This window comes from Drosophila obscura, unplaced genomic scaffold (genome assembly GCF_018151105.1).
Source record: "Drosophila obscura isolate BZ-5 IFL unplaced genomic scaffold, ASM1815110v1 contig_46, whole genome shotgun sequence".
Classification (NCBI taxonomy): domain Eukaryota; kingdom Metazoa; phylum Arthropoda; class Insecta; order Diptera; family Drosophilidae; genus Drosophila; species Drosophila obscura.
Window position 1 is genome coordinate 2,367,450 of NW_024542835.1, and position 20,182 is coordinate 2,387,631.

General features: G+C 45.4%; 3 protein-coding genes across 3 annotated transcripts; 2 read left to right on the forward strand and 1 right to left on the reverse strand.

The window, feature by feature from the left end:
• Positions 1–1,860: 1,860 nt before the first annotated feature.
• Positions 1,861–3,995, forward strand: LOC111074718 (polypeptide N-acetylgalactosaminyltransferase 35A). The gene has a single exon (XM_022367617.2). The coding sequence runs from the start codon at positions 1,905–1,907 to the stop codon at positions 3,864–3,866; it is 1,962 nt and encodes a 653-aa protein (XP_022223309.2). The 5' UTR covers positions 1,861–1,904; the 3' UTR covers positions 3,867–3,995.
• Positions 3,996–4,101: 106 nt separating this feature from the next.
• LOC111074717 (DNA mismatch repair protein spellchecker 1) lies at positions 4,102–7,814 on the forward strand. Its single transcript, XM_022367616.2, has 6 exons — positions 4,102–4,258; positions 4,315–4,364; positions 4,417–5,195; positions 5,251–6,335; positions 6,422–6,654; positions 6,722–7,814. The coding sequence occupies exons 1-6, from the start codon at positions 4,210–4,212 to the stop codon at positions 7,268–7,270; spliced, it is 2,745 nt and encodes a 914-aa protein (XP_022223308.2). The 5' UTR covers positions 4,102–4,209; the 3' UTR covers positions 7,271–7,814.
• LOC111074716 (voltage-dependent calcium channel subunit alpha-2/delta-3) lies at positions 7,387–18,728 on the reverse strand. The gene is made up of 11 exons (XM_022367615.2): positions 17,937–18,728; positions 12,070–13,399; positions 11,822–11,998; positions 11,687–11,764; positions 11,248–11,624; positions 11,020–11,171; positions 10,444–10,949; positions 10,146–10,388; positions 9,977–10,070; positions 9,490–9,914; positions 7,387–9,421 (listed from the first exon to the last, which is right to left on the reverse strand). Exons 1-11 carry the CDS (start codon positions 18,107–18,109, stop codon positions 9,311–9,313), a joined length of 3,666 nt encoding a protein of 1,221 aa, XP_022223307.2. The 5' UTR covers positions 18,110–18,728; the 3' UTR covers positions 7,387–9,310.
• Positions 18,729–20,182: the final 1,454 nt, after the last annotated feature.

Sequence of the window (20,182 nt, forward strand, 5' to 3'; positions counted from 1 at the left end):
GGCACGTGTGCTGAGTCCTCGGTTTTCCTGTCTGCCGGTCACGCGTGTGCTGAGGTTGGTAGTTATATTTCTTTATTTTGTCTCTTACTGTTCACATTTTCGTGGATTTTGGTGGCACGTGTGCTGAGTTTTTATTTTGTTGACCTCGTCATTTGAGAGCTTTGGTTACTTGGTTTTGCTGTGGTGGGGGTTGGTTATATAATCTTGGCCAGCGCCTTTCCGTCGATTGGCCGCGCGTGTGCTGAGCTCTCGCTTTTCTTCCTTTCCTCCGTCGACGTCTTTCTGTCTTTCAACCTGTGCTTCGTCTTTGAATTCGTTGGTGTTCATATCTACACCTGGGGGTAGCGTTGGTTACACCGACTGCTTGTGACGAACCATGGCAACTTGGCAACAAAGAAGACGGACAGACGAACATGGCTTAATCGACTCGGCTATTGATGCTTATCAAGAATATATATAATTTATGTCTCTGCGTTGGACACATCCACTTTTACCACAAATACAATATACCCCTTAACTACTTGAGTACTGGTATAAGTAATACAATACCATTGTTCTTTGCTTGCGTTTTGTTTTTTATGAATTCTTTTAGTTTTGATGTTTGATCAACACGTTAACATTTTTAAAGAAATTAATTGTTAATTGTTTAAGGCTCCACAATGTGCAGTTGAACTAATGAAAGAACAATTTAAATGTATACATATGACATATTGACATATTACCCTGACCTAAGGGGACTAATGTATTGGCTCAAGTAGGAGCTCACAGCCAAGTTGAGGTCATAGAATAGCTGATAAAATTAAGAATAAACTAATTTAAATGAATCATTAACATAGACTTTACCTTAATAGTACAATTTTCGAAAGAAAACACATGAAAAAATGCATTATAGTTTCGGCAAAGCTTACGGAAAGATGCATGGTCAGAGTAATTAGAAAGACGGTTATTTAGTCTTCTTTCGGATCCTAATGTACTCGTAGAACCCACACAACCAGAACATGATTCTGAATATTTTATATTTTGTTACCTGTCTTTAGAAATAATTTGTTGAATAAATATTAATTTTTTTTAAATAATTTTAAAAATAAAAAAAATTTATTAAAAAAAACAGTAAATAAAAAAATTCTATTATTTACAAATTACACATCGAAAAATACAGGAAGACGAAAAGGTCTTGATTATATACCAGGACACGCCAATAAAGCTCAACTAAACGGTGAAGGGAAAACCAAAGCTCGTTATCTACTGGCTTGCTAAGCTCTGAGATCCTAACCAGGCACGTATTCTATGTGATGATCATACGGTTTTTAAGTGGCTGCGCCACGAATCAGCTGAAGACTGCGTGGGTGTTTAGCAAGTGATGACAGACAAGTGTCACGAAATAATTATTGCCCCGAAAAAGCGCCAGTAGAGCTAAAAATTATTCTAGCAATTTTAGCAGCACTTTTATCGAGCATTGTGAAAATTGTATACATTTATTAGACTCGATTGATTGTTCACGCACCCCAAGCACGTTTATGACTATATGATTTTGTTTTGTTTACCTCATAGTGTATGTACTGTATGGTGAGTGGCAAATTTGAAATTTGAATTGGCTCCAAAAGTGTGCGCTCTACAGCACATTGTGTGCATGTGAAGCTGTATCCGGTGTTTTTTTATTTAAAGTCAATGATTAAAATGATTAAGTAAAATACTATTTTACGTATAATGGTTGTGTTCCAACGCCTTCCTTAAAATCTACACTTAAAGACAGACATTACATGTGACAACAATATGTAAAAATGATTTGCAGAAACATCGATGTTTAAAAAGTAACATTGGTCATTGCAGATTCATCGTCGTGCGACCACTCAATTCGCTTTAGCGATTAAATACCAAAAAAAAAAAAATAAAAAGTAACATCGATGTCATCGATGTTGCTATGCAAATTAGCATTAATTTATTCACAATTCAACAATGACGAAATAGTGTTCAAAACGGGCTACGTAAACGAATCTCAACCTATGATGCAAATCAAAAGACTACTCTGCAAGTCCTGCACCTTGGGCACCATGCTAATAGCCGCTGTGTGGATCCTGGCCCTCCTTCTCTACAACCACAATCTTAACAGTTCCATACACACGGCTGGCTGGAGGTTCAACAAATCAAATAATTCTCCCAGAGCGGAACTAAGCTACGAGGCAAGGGTCACGAGTGGCTGCACTCCCAGCTCTTTCCACTCCAACTCCTCCACAGCAGTAGCAGAGGTTCCCTCCGAGCCACTGGAGCTCCTGGGCGTGGTGCGAAACAAGCAGGACAAGTACATCCGTGACATTGGATATAAACATCATGCCTTCAATGCCCTGGTATCCAACAATATTGGACTATATCGCGAGATTCCGGACACGCGCCACAAGGTCTGTGACAGGAGCGAGACCAGCGAGGCGGAGCAACTGCCTCGAGCCTCCGTCATCATGTGCTTCTATAACGAGCACAAAATGACGCTGATGCGGTCCATTAAGACCGTTTTGGAGCGCACGCCCAGCTACCTGCTTAAGGAGATTGTCCTCGTCGACGACCATAGCGACCTGCCCGAGCTGGAGTTCCATCTGCATGGCGATCTCCGCGCCCGTCTCAAGTACGACAACTTGCGGTATGTGAAGAACAACAAGCGGGAGGGACTGATCCGCTCTCGCGTGATTGGCGCAAGAGAGGCCGTCGGAGATGTCTTGGTTTTCCTGGATTCGCACATCGAGGTGAACCGCCAGTGGATAGAGCCGCTGCTGCGCCTCATTAAGGCGGAGAATGCCTCGCTTGCCGTTCCAGTCATCGACCTGATCAACGCAGACACCTTCGAGTACACTCCGAGTCCGCTGGTGCGCGGAGGATTCAACTGGGGCTTGCACTTCCGGTGGGAGAACCTCCCCGAGGGAACGCTCAAGGTGCCGGAGGACTTTCGGGGTCCATTCCGCTCGCCCACCATGGCTGGTGGACTGTTTGCCGTAAATCGGCTATATTTCCAGGACATCGGCGAGTACGACATGGCCATGGATATATGGGGCGGCGAGAACATAGAGATCTCCTTCCGCGTGTGGCAGTGTGGCGGCGCCATCAAGATTGTGCCCTGCTCCCGAGTAGGCCACATCTTTCGGAAACGTCGCCCCTACACTGCGCCGGATGGGGCCAACACCATGCTAAAGAACTCCCTGCGCCTGGCATACGTCTGGATGGACAAGTACAAGGACTTTTATCTCAAGCACGAGAAGGTGCCCAAGGAGTACGACTATGGAGACATTAGCGATAGGCTGAAGCTGCGTGAGCGCCTCCGGTGTCGAGACTTTGAGTGGTACCTGCGAAACGTCTATCCAGAGCTTCACATACCGGGCGAGGAGCCAAAGAAGTCAGCCCCCGGTCCCGTCTTTCAGCCATGGCACTCGAGGAAACGCAACTATATTGACTTCTATCTGCTGCGGTTGGCTGGGACGGAACTCTGTGCTTCCGTTGTGGCACCCAAGGTGAAGGGATTCTGGAAGAAAGGCAGCTCCCTGCAGCTGCAGCCCTGTCGAAGCACGTCGAACCAACTATGGTATGAGACAGAAAAGTCGGAGATCATTCTGGACAAGCTGCTCTGTCTGGAGGCCTCTGGCGATGCCCAGGTGATCATCAACAAATGCCACGAGATGCTGGGGGACCAGCAGTGGCGTCACACCCGCAACTCCAACAGTCCTGTCTACAATATGGCTAAGGGCACGTGCCTCCGAGCAGCGTCTCCGGCGGTGGGCGCCCTCATTAGTCTGGACCTGTGCTCCAAGACGGGTGGCCTGGGGGGCGCCTGGGACATTGTCCAGCAGAAGAAGAGCGTGGAGAAGGCGGACACGGCGCTGTGAGCGGACGGGTTTGCAGCTGCAATGCAATATTAGACTGATAACTGATTAGGTGCCAAGTGTATTATGTTTAAATAGTCAGTATTTTTGCATGAACTTTAATAATAACAATGGAAAACCCAAATCAAAACAATTGAGATGCACTTAACAGCACTCTGTTAAGTAACACTGACCAAACTATGTTCGGCTTGCGCCTAACAGCAAACTATTGCGAACCAACTATCGAATAGCAGCGTTCTTTGCGATAACGATAGCTAATCAGCTGGGTTTAGCATTTTTAATAAAAACAGGCGCGAAATTTTGTCAATTGTTTAAACAACAAAGTAGAATAGAAAACAGAATAACCATGCAAGCCAAAGCCACTGAAAGCGGGCGGGAGCCAACGCTGCACATGGGTAAGCACAAAGCTTTCAAAATTAAAACGCAAATGCAGAGAACTCATTTCTTTCAGACACAAATGCGCGACGCAATTTCATCAAGTACCATGCCAAGCTTGGCGAGGTGAGTCTTGCCCCGATCCGAGACCAAAAACATTCTAGCCCGTCTTTCACAGAAACCCAGCACCACAGTTCGCTTTTACGATCACTCGGACTGCTACACGGTCCACGGCAGCGATGACTGCGAGCTAGTGGCTAAGATTGTCTACAAGTCAACCGCGTTTATTGGGGCCCTTCTGCCCGACGACAAGGAGACTCTACAGTTCGTGGCCCTCTCCAAGGGGAACTTTGAGATGGCAGTGCGCGAGCTGCTCCTGGTGAGGAATTTGCGCGTTGAGGTCTACATCAAGCGTAATGAATGGCAACTGGAGTATCGCGGGTCTCCGGGCAACCTGCTGCAGTTCGAGGACATATTGTTTGCCAACAAGGAGATCTTGGTGGGCAACAACATAATCTCACTTCAGGTCAAACTCGAGGGTGGAGCCCAGCGACGCGTGGGCGTGGCCAGTGTGGAGCAGAATGATTGCCAGTTCCAATTGCTGGAGTTCCTCGACGACGACTTCTTCACGGAGCTGGAGGCCACTGTGGTTCTCTTGGGGCCGAAGGAGTGCCTACTACCCTCGGTAGAGGGAGAATATGTACCAGTCAAAGCCCTGATGGAGCGGAATGGGGTGATGATCACTGTGCCGAAGAAGAGCAGCGCCAACGATCTCCTGCAGGACCTGAATCGCTTGTTGCGATTCGCCAAAGGCCAGCAAGAGGACGCCACCGGGCTAAAGGAGCTGCAAATGCTGCTGGCCGCTGAATCCCTGAAGGTGGCCATAAAGTACTTGGACTTGGTCAACGATGCTGGCAACTTGGGACACTACGAAATCAAGCAACTAGATCTAAAGCGGTGGGTGTACTAAAAGGGTCGCTGAACACTTTCAATAACTTCATTTTTATTCCAGATTTGTCCATTTAGACTCGGCTGCTGTGGGCGCCTTGAATATTATGCCCAAGCCTGGGACTCATCCGTCCATGCCCTCTTACCGCTGGCAGAGCATTTTGGGTGTCCTGGATCACTGCAGATCTCCACAGGGGCACCGACTAATGGGAAAGTGGGTGAAACAGCCACTGCGCAGCCAGGAGATCCTAAACGACCGTCATAACATCGTCGAGTGTCTGCTGGAGTCTTCAGATACCCTCGAGACGCTTAGTTTGGATTATCTGAAGCGCATTCCAGACATTCTGATGCTGACCAAGAAACTGATGCGTCGCAAGGCCACGTTGCAGGACCTGTTTCGCATCTATCAGGTTATATTGCGAACTCCAAAAATTGTGCAGATTCTGCTTGGCCTGGAAAACTCGACGATCGAGAATGTGATTTGCTCCCCCTTCAAAAGTTTCCTAGAGGATCTTACGGGGCTCAAGCAGATGGTCGAGCAAGTAGTCGACTTTGAGGCGATCGAAAGGGGGGAGTACCTGGTAAAATCCTCCTTCGACAGCCGCCTGATGGAGCTCCAGCAGACCATGAACGTGTTGTACGAAAAAATGCAGCGCCTGCAGTCCAAGTGCAACGATGATCTTGATCTGGACGGCAAGCAGGTCAAGTTGGAAAATGTGGCCAAGTTGGGCTACCACTTCCGCATAACCCTGAAGGATGACTCAGTGCTTCGCAAGAACAAGAACTATCGCATCGTAGACGTGATAAAGGGCGGTGTGCGCTTCACCTCCGACAAGTTGGAGGGCTATGCCGATGAGTTTGCCAGCTGTCACAATCGCTACGAGGAGCAGCAACTATCCATCGTTGAGGAGATCATACAGGTCGCTGTTGGATATGCTGCTCCATTGACCTCTCTCAACAATGAGCTGGCACAGCTGGACTGTTTGGTCAGCTTCGCTATTGCCGCCCGCAGTGCTCCCACTCCTTATGTCCGTCCCAAAATGCTAGCAGAGGGCGCTGGCCAACTGGTTCTCAAGGATGTGCGTCATCCCTGCCTCGAGCTGCAGGAACATGTTAGCTTCATAGCCAACAGTGTGGACTTTAAAAAGGGTGAGATAAAATCAAAGTCATATATAAATGTACCTATGAGGAAACGTTTGAATACCTCTGATATGCATCTGTTCTGATTCGTTTAGACAAATGCAACATGTTCATCATCACAGGCCCTAACATGGGGGGAAAGAGCACCTACATTCGCTCCGTTGGGACTGCCGTGCTGATGGCCCATGTTGGTGCCTTTGTGCCCTGCGACGTGGCCACCATCAGCATGGTCGATTCGATTCTCGGTCGTGTGGGAGCCAGCGACAATATTATAAAGGGATTGAGTACTTTCATGGTGGAGATGATTGAGACTTCGGGTATTATAAGGGTAAGTAGAGGAGGAGTGGATCCTTCAAAGGAAGAGTGTGAGATGTTTAGGGATTATTTCTTTTCAGACTGCAACGGAAAAGTCCTTGGTTATTATCGACGAGTTGGGACGTGGCACGTCCACCTATGAGGGCTGTGGCATTGCCTGGTCAATTGCCGAGCATCTGGCCAAGGAAACCAAATGCTTTACGCTCTTCGCCACCCACTTCCATGAGATTACCAAGCTGGCTGAGACACTGCCAACAGTGAAAAACTGTCACATGGCTGCGGTGGCCGACGCCGAAAACTTTACGCTGCTGTATCAGGTGCGTCCTGGTGTGATGGAGATGAGCTTTGGGATTCAGGTGGCCCGTCTGGCAAACTTCCCGGAGGATGTGGTGCAGAATGCCGAGGAGGTATACAATGAATTTGAGGACGAGCATGCCGACAAACAAAATCAGGAGGATAAGGCATTGCTTGAGAAGATTCAGGTCGCTATTCAGCAGCTCTCAACGGCTGGCAACAATACGGAAATAAATGTAGAGGACCTCACCCAGCTGGTCACACAGTTTACGCAGGACATTAAGCAACTGGACAGCGACTACTTCAAGTCTGTGCTGGCCTCCAGTGAGGCTTAGGGTTAGACGGTTGGCCACGATTCAGTGATCTAGCGGTTGAGCAGTATTACTTTGGATTTTGGAATACGATGCAGTGCAGGAATAGCAACTCCATAAGTTCACATCCCATTTCATTATTTAAACATTTATTGGTCTTTTTATTTACTTATTAGTTGTATGTTCTTTTTCCTTCATATATTTCATGGTTTGTGTACATCTTTTTTTTTTGTCAGTTTCAAACCGCATTTTGTTTTAAACATCAAAAGTTCGAATTCGCACGAACGTCTATGCCATTTATATTGCTAAGGAAATTTAAAATTTTTATCATTTTCAGTTTCAGTGGACATTTCTTGTACAATGTGTATACGTGTCGAGCTTGAAAAGGTAGTGATTAAGAAGAGCGATAAACTCAAAGAGATGAATACGCGTATTACAATATGTGTTCTTTATGAATGTGAAGCTAATCCACGTATACCACTAGATTACCATGTAGATTTAGTTTCGTAATTATTTTATACATTTTACAACGTTTAAACACTCCAAAAAATAAATATTGTTTTAGTAATTTGGTTTGTTTAAAAAATTACATTTAATAGTTAACTGTTTACTTTTCAATTATCCTTCCTCCTCACTGTCTGTTCCTCCTCAGTTCCGCTTCGAGGACGCGTCCCCCTTTTGATTTCATTCACTTGAAAATAATCCTAATTTAAATTGTTATTTTTTTCGTTTAACACTCGTCTACGGTTTGGTTTTCAGTTTTCTATGCATAAATTCATAAAGTTCATAAAATGTTTCCACATTCGAAATACGATACAAAGGCAATTGTTTGGTTTTGGTATTCATTTTCGGTTTGGTATTGTTTTGTTTTGTTTGGTTTCGTTTCGCTTCTCTTTTTGTGTATGTAACAGCTGCTAAGATTTTTGACTAAGTGTAAGGCCAGAAAAGATCCAATGAACAAACTTATCAATCAATGATTGGGTAACAAGTATTGCATACTCGTACTTTGCAGGTGGTCCTATTCGGGTGCTATCAATCTGTGTGCGCGCTTTCATTGTTAACTCTGTTCTTTACAAAATACGGGTACATTTAATAAAATACACACAATAATATACAGTACAAAAACAACTGGGAAAACATAGTTTTTGTTGCCATGTAAACGCTTAAAATATAGTACATAGTCGTAATTAGTTATAACCCATTTGTGTATACATATGTACGAGTATGTATAAATCCATTTTGATTGTATCCAAAAAAAGCTAACAAATTACTTCAAGACTTCTTCTGCGGTTGGGACAAAAGGGACGAAATATTTATAATATTTTTAAGTGTGAGTGTTTGTGGGTCTCGTGTGCCATCTCTTTTATGCTTCTTGTTCACTCGTAATATTATGTGTTTTCATAAATTTGTATCTTTATAAAAATCAACTAAGTTTTATAAAATTACAAAAATAATTGTCGTTAGAATTATTTTCGTTTGCTTACATAATTGGTTTCCATCTCCTATTTTTTGTTTGTTTTGTTTTGTTTTGTTAATATTTGGCATAGGTTGTACCATAATAAACTATCAAAATAGTTAATGAAACGTGGGTCTTTAGCTAGAGGCGTTATGTATATTAAAACTTAACCTGCTAACATTCTATGAAACTGACGGGTTGGGGCACTGGGACACCCGGAACTCATCATTTCTCGGGGCTGGTGGTTTTTTTAATTAATTAATTTATGCTTTGTATAGTTGGATCTTCAATTTAGCCTCGCTTCCAGCATTCTCCATCAATATATCTATAAAGTAAGACCAGTTTCTTATTCTTTGGCGTTTTGTTTTGTTTGTAAGTCTAAAAGTTGAAATTGCTCTCGCTAAAAGTGGTTTAGTTCCAAAGATTGTGCCAGTTTTGGTTTGGTTTGCTTGTTAAACATTCGACTAGAATTGGACTACAGAATAGTTTACAATCTATAGGAAACAAAAATTATATATATATATATAGGTAATTATAATCAACAAATCGATCAACGTCGTTCGCATACTCGTATAGTACATATGTGTATATAGTTGTGTATATATAATCTAACGCATAAAGCAGCGCGTCAAGTAAAACATCAAAATTATGGTCAGCGGCAGCAGCTGGAGCTTCAGACCCAGCCGCGAGGCATTGCCGCAATAGGTGAACAGTTCCTCCTAAGCACGAACGACAGATGAGTATTAGAATGTTGGGACTACAACGAGTATATTAAAAATGCACTCACATCCTCGTGTTCTGTGTAGCACTCCTCGAGGCGCCGTCTCTCGTAGAAACTCATATTGAGCTTGTAGCAGGGAAACTCCTTGCTGTATTCCAGTATCGGCTGGGGCTCGGTGGTGAGTCGGACACTTCGCGACGGCATCAGGACATTGACCACGACCAGCAGCAGGTTGGAGTTGGGTATCTTTTTGACCAGAAACGGGCGCGTCGATGGCACCTCCACAAAATCGTTGATGCTAATCAGGGCAGCGGGCTGGAGGGCATAGAGCGTGGACCGCATGTCGCAGGGATGGTAGATGGGATCCGGTTCGGGTTCCTGGAACAAGGCATTGCCATCGTCGGAATCTTCTTTCGGCTTGGCTGCCGATGCTGAATTACTCTCCCCCACGGCCACGTATTCGTCCTCGATTTCGTCCGTATATTCCATGACTGAAATAAATATACATAATGCTTATTGTGCACCCTGGGAATCTGCCGATTTAGTCACTTACAGGGTGCTCCATCCACCCACCACTGGATCCTCTGGTACTGGAAGAATAGCCGGGCCACCAGCCACTTCCATCCCAGACTCAGCAGGCGCAGGGGCTATGTGGAAACAAACCGAAACGAAACGAAAGGAATAGTTAAGCGAATCGAGCAGAGAAATCTTCTACTACATACATGCAGCAGGCTGTGTCCATCGCTGTTTGTCTTTGGCTCCTCCTTGCACTGCACCTGGTAGTCGTACACCTCGATGGCCTGGAAGATGCCCTTCTCCACCATGGCAGCCATGACGTCGCCATGGAACTCGCCAAAGAACTTTCCCGTGGTGTTCATGTTCTGGCCAATCACAATGTAGGCGTTATTGTCAATGACCACACAGTCCACATCGTCGTCGGTGCAGATGGGCAGGCAATGGTTGCACTATGAAAATAGGCGATTACAATGGTTGCACTTGGCAGGGCTGGCCGCGACTTACGTTATCCACAGCGGTGATGCTGAAGAATCTCTCCCACATGCGGGCGTGGGAGAACTGAAAGCCGACGACGCACGCGGGTGCCTCCTTGCCACCATCTCGCGGGAAGATGGCATGGGAGGCGGTCACCTTGAGGTCGCTGTCCTCCATTGGATCGTTGTAGTGCTTTACGGAGTACACGAAGCTCTCCGTGCGATCCTCGTGATGCTGCAGAATGGCGCTTTTGTACCAGGTTTCGTCGATGGCCGTGGTATGATAGTCGCCGAACTCCCGGTCCGTGTCCACCTCCACCTCTCCAAAGATGAACTGCCAGCGGGTCAGCCCACTCATTGTGGCCACGAATCGCAGAGTGGCACCGAAGCGTTCGATTAGCTGGCGCTCCTCCTCGTTCTCAAACTTCCATTCGCCGTAGCTGGAGTTTGTCACTTTGGCGTCGAAGATGAGCAGGTGGACCAGCTCCTTGTTGCAATAGTAGGCATCGTTACCGAGGGTGTTGCGGCCGCAGTTCACTGTTGATGAGCACGTGCTGGGTGAGATAGATGGCTGGGGGTGGCTGAGATGGGTGGAAGGAATACATACAATCGTCCTTGTCATCCCAATCGGACTCGTCCTCCGCATATTGCTCCGCCCACTTCCAGTCGTCCTTGACCATCTTGCCCAGAAACTCGCGCAGCTCCGCCTCGGGGGTCTGGAACTCGTGTCCCTCCAGATAGTGATACTTGCAGTAGACCCTATGGGAGAGCATACACTTACATACATATTCTACGAGCTTATGTACATATTCTAGTGGGGAATGGGGCTACCCACCAGTCTGGATGCACCTTCCAGTTCTCGCCGATGAAAAAGTCTGATATGTTGACCTTTTTGTGAATGCTCCTTTGCACCTCATCGCCGACCTTGATCCACGTCTTGCCATACTCGCTGGGCATCACAATGCCCAATGTGAACGGGGTATTGGGCAGCGGTGCAAAGAAGTAATCCTGCATCTCCTCCGACACGCGTCGCATTTTATCATAGTGAAACTTTACCGAGATGTCCTTGAACTCCTTGGCCTCGTGGCGCACCATGGCGCTGCGTATATTGAGGATCGATTCGCCTGGCTCGCGCGGACTCTGGTCCTCGAAGAGATGTTCGACTTCCGTGAAGTCGATGCTGTTGTAGTTGGGATTCATTTTGCCATTGGTCTGCAAGGGACCGAGGCAGACATTAGGACCAGCACTGTGGGAGACTGATTGCCCATACTCACCCCAAGGGGTCGCAGGTCGGGATGCAGAAGAACATACCCGTTGTTGGACACCACAAACGAGTACCCATTGACGCCCAGCTGCAAAGGATGGGGATGCATTAGGCTAGGTTACATTTGCACAGCTCGATGACTCACCTTATAGGGAAGCGTTAGCTTGTCTATGTCCTCCACGGGCACGTCTGTTCCTGCCACGCCCAACAGACGCGCCCTGCGATTGGTGCTGTTCTCGTGGCGATAGAATCGGTCGAAGGCGGGCACTCCCACCGCTATCATGAGGCGGGGCCGTCGATCAACCGAGGTCTTTGGGTCATACTAAGGGGGCCATAAAAGAAGAGAGATTCGAACAGATGTCTTAAGCGAAGGACAGGCAACAGTCCGCTCACCGTCTTGTCCGTGAAGGCGTGTGTCCAGGTGGGCGGATGCTGTTCATTCTGCAGCACCAAGGGCGTGGCTATGACATCGACGTACTTGAGCACCTCCTCGTGGACCTCGTCCAGGGACTGGACATGCGAGTAGTAGCCGCGGTTCAGGCAAGCCATCCACTGGATCTCACGCACCTTCGTGACCTCCTTGCCCAGAAGGTACGTGAATATCCGGACGTTCATTTTGGAGGTGCCATTCTCGCCATTCCCCCAGTTGTACTTCTGGAAAACTTCGGTGGTGTTGCCGGCCACGCCGTCGGTGACCAGCATGATGGCCTGGTTGCAGGTGGAGGTCGCGTTGCAGTTCCGCTCCTCGTAGTAGGTGCGCAGCAGCTGGAAGGCCTTTTCGTAGGCGAGCGTGAGGTTGGCGTAGCCCTCCGGGTCCGGCAGTTTGGCGATGGCGTCGTTGAATACCTCGATGTTCTCGGGCGTGGCCTGGACGAGGGCGCCGTTGAAGCAGGGTATGATGTCGTCCACGCCGGCCGAGTAGTTGAAGATGGTAAAGAAGTCGTTGTTGGAGAAGGTGTCGAGGATGCTGCGTATAGTGAACTTGGCCACGTGATGCCGGAAACCCGTCATCGAGCCGGAGTGGTCCAGCAGGATGACAATGTCCTTGGAGCACGTAGCCGTCTCAATGTACCAGGACCGCTTGCGACAGTCGTAGGTGTCGGCGTCCAGGCGATTGGGACGCGGATCCGTCCATTGAGAGGCGGGATAATGACGCAGTATGCCCGTGTCGGAGCCAAAGTACTGCCAGGAGAGGGCCGGATCCGACTGGTAGTTCTGTCGGAAGACCTCGTCCAGCTGCTCCGACCACATGATGGTCTTCAGCACGCGCTTCGATCGATCCCAGACGTTGGAGGGTACATGCACCGAGCTGTGCTTCGTGTCCACGGGCGTGTTGTAGAAGTGCGTGTCCGGATTGAGTTCCAGCTCGCGGTACATCCACTCAAACTCCGCTTCATTCGGCTCCAGTTCCTCGGAGCTGTTCCCGTTGAACGTCGAGTACTTGCTGGAGAAGTAGGTGTAGTTGGCCTCCGCGTAGGTGAGGTTGAACTCGAAGTTCTCATTGACGCTCTCCGCCTTCTCCTGGATGCACCGCACCGCGTCCATTTTGCGGGCCAGCATCTTGCCCACATTGGCCGTAATTGACTTGATCAGCTCGGTGCCGTTCTTCAGCTCTACACGGGCATTGAACTCCTTGTACTTCTCCTTGATCTCCTGCGATTTGGTGATTTTCTGGGCCAGCAGGAACAGCTCATCCCCGAACTTTGTGGCCCACTTGCCCACGCTGCAACGAGACGAAACGAGACGAGCACAAAAATAACGTATCAGAAATCAGCAGGCCACTCTGCACAGTCTACAGAAAAAAGTCGCAAAGTGTCAACCACCTGTCCGAGCTCCACTAATTCAATTAGCCCACATGTTCGTCAGGGGTTGGTCAGGAGGAGGTGCGGTAGGGTGAGATGTTTGGGGGTACAAGCAAGGTGTGCTCTCAGAAAGAGGCACTTAATAGTGCTGACAGCACGGCCACCCCACCCTTGGCAGCGTCGCGACGCCAGCGTTCTCACCACAATCAGCTGTGCATGGCCTACGTGGCGAGAGATCAACAAGTGCCTGCGCGCGCACTTTCTCTCATGTGTACTACTGCTCTCTCTTAGTAACACAAACTCACGCTCTCTCTTAACTTGTGGTGCAAAGATTATGGAGCTAAGATTCCATAAGTTAGGGTAACCAATAAGCAAACAATCACTTAATTACTCAGAAATGCTGGATGGGAGTACCAGAAGTGACAATTCTAGGTATTAGAAATAATCACAATTTTGGTTTTTATTCGAGATATAGGTAGTATTTATTTATTACACCATGCAATAGATATTTACAACCATATATTCAAATAAAATAACTAATTAAATCAGCTGTGTGGTGATGAATACACTGTGATGAATACTCTAAACAAATCTCAATCAAATTTCTTCTTGTGCCCTCTTGCAATAACACAATTACTTTGGGTAGTATGCGTAGCTTCTTCATTGGATTAGCCAATTTTCCACCTCTATGCATCTAGAAATCATAATGTTCCCTTCAATACAGTCAGCCATTTCCTGAGAATCTCTGGCTGCCATTTCTTTCTATTGATATCATTGGCATACTGCAAAGATCGTTAACATCAAAGTAATTTGCGAATGAAAAATAAGGGGAAACGCATTGGCCTAGCCATTCTTCAAGTGTAAGTTCAGCAATTATTATAAACATTTGATGGATTGGGGGCCTGCGCATGACTGCACAATGCGATCTCTCTCTTGCTCTCCATTTGTATGGACGGGGGGCGCTCTTGTTGGGGCATCGATGGTGCCACCGCTGCCGGCGGCGCTGCTTCGGCCATTTTCATTTCACTTCTGTCGCCGACGCGACGTTGCCTTTGACACAGTTATTTCGCCCCGCACATGCAAACGCACCCTCGAGCACGGCCCCGCCGCGGCGGTCTGGCGTTTGTCGTCTGTTTCTAGTGGGAAATGGATGATACCTCTCCGGGTTTTATTGCGTCCTGGAATTGTTCAATTAATTTGGCCACATCGCTTTGAGCGCGGCCCTGCTCGTATCTTGTTTGTCATTGTTTTAGATGGGTCTTGTTATCTACATACGCCCAACAACAACTACATGGCCGAGTTGAAGCTGTCTTGGACAACAACAAACCGACCCCCGTCCGCCTTGGACCGCACATACGAGTACACCAGCGGTCTAAAGACTATGCCCATGGATTCCTCACTATTCCCCAACCCGTATAAAGTATTTTGCAATCGGGATCAATTTATATGTGTCGTGTTCGAGTTGTTTCCCATTCGAATGCAAAATAATCAAATTAATCCTGAACGGGTATATTGGTCAGAAATATTCAAAGTGCTAAATGAAAATATGTACATATGTATATTGTAGGCGGGTCGGATAGCAAAACGTGCACATTTTTTTGTTGCGGCTGTGCCAAACACATTTTCAACATTGTTTTACATTTTAGATTGATTTTTTATTGCTGCTCCTTGGGGTACAAATGGCCATTTTCTATTAATGTTGGCATTGCGGCGAAAGTCCCGCCCCTCCATTAAATATTCTGTGTAATGGGAACATTAAATCTCTTTGGTTTTCTCTCCCTCTCCCTCTCCAGGCCAACATTTTGTGGCTATTTAGTAGCGCTAATTTGGTTGGAGACTTTTTGTTTTTTGTCCGCAAATACTTAATTATTTATGTCCCTTTGATGTAGGCTACTAATTGGACTTTTACTTAATTCTAAATTGAGTGGCCTTGCGACAGTTTTATGAGTCAGTCACTTAGTTTTTTTTCCCTAATATTTGTTAAGTTTTTTCTTTTTGGATTTGGATCTAAGGAAATTCGCATAAATACCAATGTGTATATTCCATATCAAAGAATTAACTGAACATATATTTTTAATTTTCTTGTGAATTTTTGCTCAATAGTTTATTTATAAGTGTGATTCTCTGACGTGCATACATATGTATATGCACATATGTATGTATGTACTCTAAAGTGTACTCCAACAATAAATGATATCAGATATGAGTTCGAATACTATTGAAATAGGAATGCCTATTAATAATCGATGAAATTGAAATCTTGATTTTCAGTTGAAAATCTTCGTGATGAAATGCCTGAGATACAAAATTTTAAGTCTTAAAAGTGTAGTCCATTTTGCCAAAAGGTTTTACTCTTTACGAATGTTCTAGTTACATTTTATTGATCATCCCTTTATTAACGAAATTTTAGTGTCCACTCGGATTTGAGATTATACCGTAAAAAACCAATCTTATCCCCATTCGATTTTTTTTTTTTGGAAAAAGTCTTCTCATAGGTCAGGAGATATTGATTCAAAAATATACAAAAATACAGACAAAATTTAAATTAAATATTTCTTTATAGGAATACAAGAATCTTCATTCCATTAACTGACATACTTTGGCTTTAGAATCAATATTCAACTAATATTTTATTCAAATACTATATGTGTTCACTGTATAGACATATATATTCTTTATTTAATTAAAATTATGCTTCTCTGGTTCTTTGTTGACTCACTCGCATCACGAACATTATCCATGGAAGCAAACAAACAAAAACAAATAACAAAAATGTCCAGCTCAGCCGTCTAGTTACTTAAATTAATTGCACAACTTTGGGCATGATGTTTAGCGGTCCCAACAAATGTCCAATAAAGTATTCATTAGGCGTAAATGGGCGTCGCTGGTTCTACCATTCTACCTGTTTGCGTCGCTCCCCAAGTCAGCATGTCAGACAAATAATTTCTTTATGTGACTTTATGAAAAGTTGCGGCCCAAAACAAAAGCAAAACGAAGCGTCTCGACCCCCAAGCAACCATCTCGGCGACCAAAAGTGAGACGGAGGGAATGAGTAACAGTGGACAAAAATGCTGACGCACACATGCACGCAAACTGAAGAAGAAAAAAACGCTCGAAACAAAAGACAAAATGCTTAAGCACGCAATGCGAAATGTCCGAAAGAAGGTGCGTGGGGTTCGACTCTCGCAATACCTCGGGGGAAATCTAGTGGTCATAAAACTGAAAACTCATAAAGGCAAGATGTAATTAAATATTTATTTGTCATTTGTGAGGATTTCCATCAAAATTGCAACGAGCAGGTTGTGGAATGTACCTAAATGACATGAAGGTTAACATAAGGATTTATGGTTATTCATATACCTAAGGTGTTTAACTGATTTTATTTTATTCAAATCTCAGTGTTGTACAAATAAAATTTTTGAAGAGTTTTATAAAATAAAAATGAAAAAAATAAAATAAATTCAAAAGTTATCGGGGAAATAAGGAAGCATTCTGGTAGATCGCCAAAGGATTAAACTTTCCAATGCCTAATGCTGTGACCCATCATATTTCAAGAATGAATAACTAAGGAAATGTTTTAAGTATTTTAGGGGCTTACTTTCAGAGTCTTTTACTCCATGTGAGGCATAAATATGTGTATGTATATGTATGTATTATATTAAAAGCAATATCGACTCAAGCTGAATGCTGTCCACACACGAATCTAATTCTAAACTAAACAAGAAGCATATTTCCATTGAATTGCCAATCGAATAAAGTCAATAGTCATGAAGTGAATGCTAATTTTAATGTTGGGCTAATTTCAATGTAGGCTGCAATGAAAGCCCGAGATAATTTGATTTTCGTTTGAAGTGAAAGCCAATTGCCATGAATTACATAGACAGCTTACGGGAATGAAAATACGGATTAAAGTCCGTTAAAGAGCAGACGACAATAGAAGAGTGAAATATTATTATAGCATTCACCAGCAGTCTGTTGCTGTCTGTAGTAATGTATGTTAAATTACTCAGCGGCTTTGGGTACAACGTTATTGAGAAATTGATGAGAAAATAATCTGTGAAGATAAGCAGATAATATTCGATACCCACAGGGCACCCACAGCCCAATAAGCCCACTTAATGCCTACAGGGAATTTCTGTAAAGAAAAAGCAAGAGGGAACTGGCGGCTGCCAAACAAAATTAGCATAAAATGTACGAAAAATTAACGAGCGACATCGAAAACGAGACGAAGACGGGCCACAGGGACCGGCAGGAGCAGGGCTCGAAGGGGAATACGAGTAACATCAGCGACAAAGACGATGATGATGGGAACACGCCCCTTAATTGACTTGTTTTCAAAAGCCCCCACAAGGGATACGTGCGGGTATGCGTGTCGAACATGTGGAACTACACGTTCGAGTATCTATTCCGGCCAGACCAGCCCAGACCAGCCCAGCCCGCTTTAAAGGGGAAACTTACGCTTCATCCGCTGCCGATGCTTGCACCAAGATGGACGAGGATGAGGTGGAACTGCCGCCATACGGCGTCGCTGGCGGCCCGCAAATCAGCAACAACAACAGCGGCTGGGAGACGAGAAATGCGGTCAAAATGACAGCAAAATGTGTCATCAACTTTTCGCATAAACCAAACATTTTTCTCGCATTTTCCTTGTTGTTTCGCTACGACGATTCTCGCTGGGATTGGGTATGGATCTGGACACTATGGCATCGACAGGGCGCTTCTCCGGGCCGCACCGCACTCTAAGCAGAGGAGAACACCTTAAAATTGATATACAATTTTGGGTGGAGTCGCAGCGCCGACAGCGACGCCGGCAGCGACGGGATTTTCTTTCTTGCTTTTCTTTTCGCTCTTTATTTTCACCACAAACCGAACCGACGGACCGACCGACGACACACTGGGCGTATTCGTAATGGAAATAATAATAACAATAACCGTGATTATTGCCTACACTCGCAGGCCACGTAAACACCACAGAAAATGTAACTTTTCATTTCGGGTCGGCAAAGTGGACAAGCTGTGATTCTCGTAATTTATTTTGGTATTTTAGTTTTCCTCAGCTGTGCGTAGATATTTTCTATATATAAACGCTTGCTCTTAGTGCGGGGCTCCGAACGCTTTTTGATTACACATATGGAGCACACTGTCACTGCTTGCGTGTGTATGGGTGTGTACGTGTGTACGGGTGTGAGTGTGTAGGGGCCCGAGTCGGGGGCTTCCGCGTTTTCCCAGCCACGAACCGCCGACGTTGAAGAGCTGCGAATGACTGAAAATGTGGAAATTCCGTGTGCGGCGAGAATCGTTAAATCTCTTTCGGTCTCTTTCTCTCTCTCTCTCTCTCTCAGAGGACTCTCTTCCGTGTGGCGCTCTTTGGTGTCCTATTTTTAGTCGCTCTCCTCGGCCGCTCGGCCGTTCTGCCGTGTTTACATTTTGCCGCCGCCCGCCTTTCCGGAACAGCTGTTCCCGTTGGCTTTTCCTTTATCTATTGATTTTACCACTAGGGAATCCGTTGAATTTTCCTCGCGTTCCCTTTTGTGCCGCATATTCACAACAGAGAGAAGGAGAATTTTTCCCCGTTCCTATTTTTGTAAGAGATATCTGTGGAAGAGAACTGCAAGAGTCTCTTGTGCCTGAGTTTTGAGAATTGTTCGGCATGCTTGGGAATGGCATTAATCATGCCTCTGATGACTTTCGAGATTGGTATTTTATGGCTGTGGTGTTTACAAGTAATATATATTCGTTCTCCCCGTTAATAGTTGATAAATTCCTTGAAAGAACAACCAGCTGTGGGGTTCGATCAGAAGATTGCTCGTGAGTGAATTATATAATTTTAGCTCACACCTGACCAAACAATTTAGTAATGGTAGCTATACTACATTACTATATTATTCTAACGTTTTTATAAATATTATAAAATAATTGTTTACGATCCTTAGATATGATGGAGAATATTTATGTGAGAAAATGATATTGATGATACATTTAAGTGTGCTACTGTCCATCCATTGCAATGTATTCAAAACTCGAGGCTAATATAGTACGTCTCTGGATGTCGACTTAATTGCTCTCTGCCCCAACCATATGCCGCCTGAATATTTGATGTGTCGCAATCAGACCATGGGGAACTATCATCTCGACGTAATCCCGGTTCAGACATTCTGCGTGCGTTTAGCAAGAAAATCCAATTTCAGTGGGCAAAACCCGAAACAAAAAACCAAAACCATTTTCCGCATACGCATACGCACACACACACGAATAGAACAGAACGCCAAAGTTCAAGTGCGCCTACCGCACATCAGTAGCCGCCCCCGACAAACTCGTGCCGACTCGTACCTACACCCACGCAGGACACCGGGACACCGGGACATCGGGACGTTAGGACATCAAGGACGTGCAGGAAGCCAAGTATCATCACACATATGTATAGCCTCATAGTCGCAGTGACGGTTATGAGGAGCCAGAGTCATGCCCAGAGACACAAGAGCAGATGCCTGCCAGCCCTCGCCAGCCCTCGCCAGCTTTGCCATGCCATGATGATGATGACAACGCACTTAGTCAAATTTTTAATGAACTCAACAACGTTTTACTTTTACAAAAAAGATAAAATATAAAGTATGAGGCAACCGTCGTGTAGTTCGACTACAATATACCCGCTACGTAGATTAATTTTGAATTCTTATAGAAAAGAAACATTGCAGCCGCAGCAG

Excerpts from the sequence above, each read along its gene's own strand:
- LOC111074717 (XM_022367616.2), top strand. The coding sequence starts at position 4,210 with ATGCAAGCCAAAGCCACTGAAAGCGGGCGGGAGCCAACGCTGCACATG. Across the intron at positions 4,365-4,416 it reads ACCATGCCAAGCTTGGCGAG|AAACCCAGCACCACAGTTCG; the intron begins GTGAGTCTTGCC and ends CGTCTTTCACAG. Across the intron at positions 6,336-6,421 it reads CAGTGTGGACTTTAAAAAGG|ACAAATGCAACATGTTCATC; the intron begins GTGAGATAAAAT and ends TGATTCGTTTAG.
- LOC111074716 (XM_022367615.2), bottom strand. The coding sequence starts at position 18,109 with ATGTTTGGTTTATGCGAAAAGTTGATGACACATTTTGCTGTCATTTTG. Across the intron at positions 10,389-10,443 it reads GCATCACCGCTGTGGATAAC|TGCAACCATTGCCTGCCCAT; the intron begins GTAAGTCGCGGC and ends CTATTTTCATAG. Across the intron at positions 9,422-9,489 it reads GCTACACAGAACACGAGGAT|GAGGAACTGTTCACCTATTG; the intron begins GTGAGTGCATTT and ends GTTCGTGCTTAG.
- LOC111074718 (XM_022367617.2), top strand. The coding sequence starts at position 1,905 with ATGTCATCGATGTTGCTATGCAAATTAGCATTAATTTATTCACAATTC.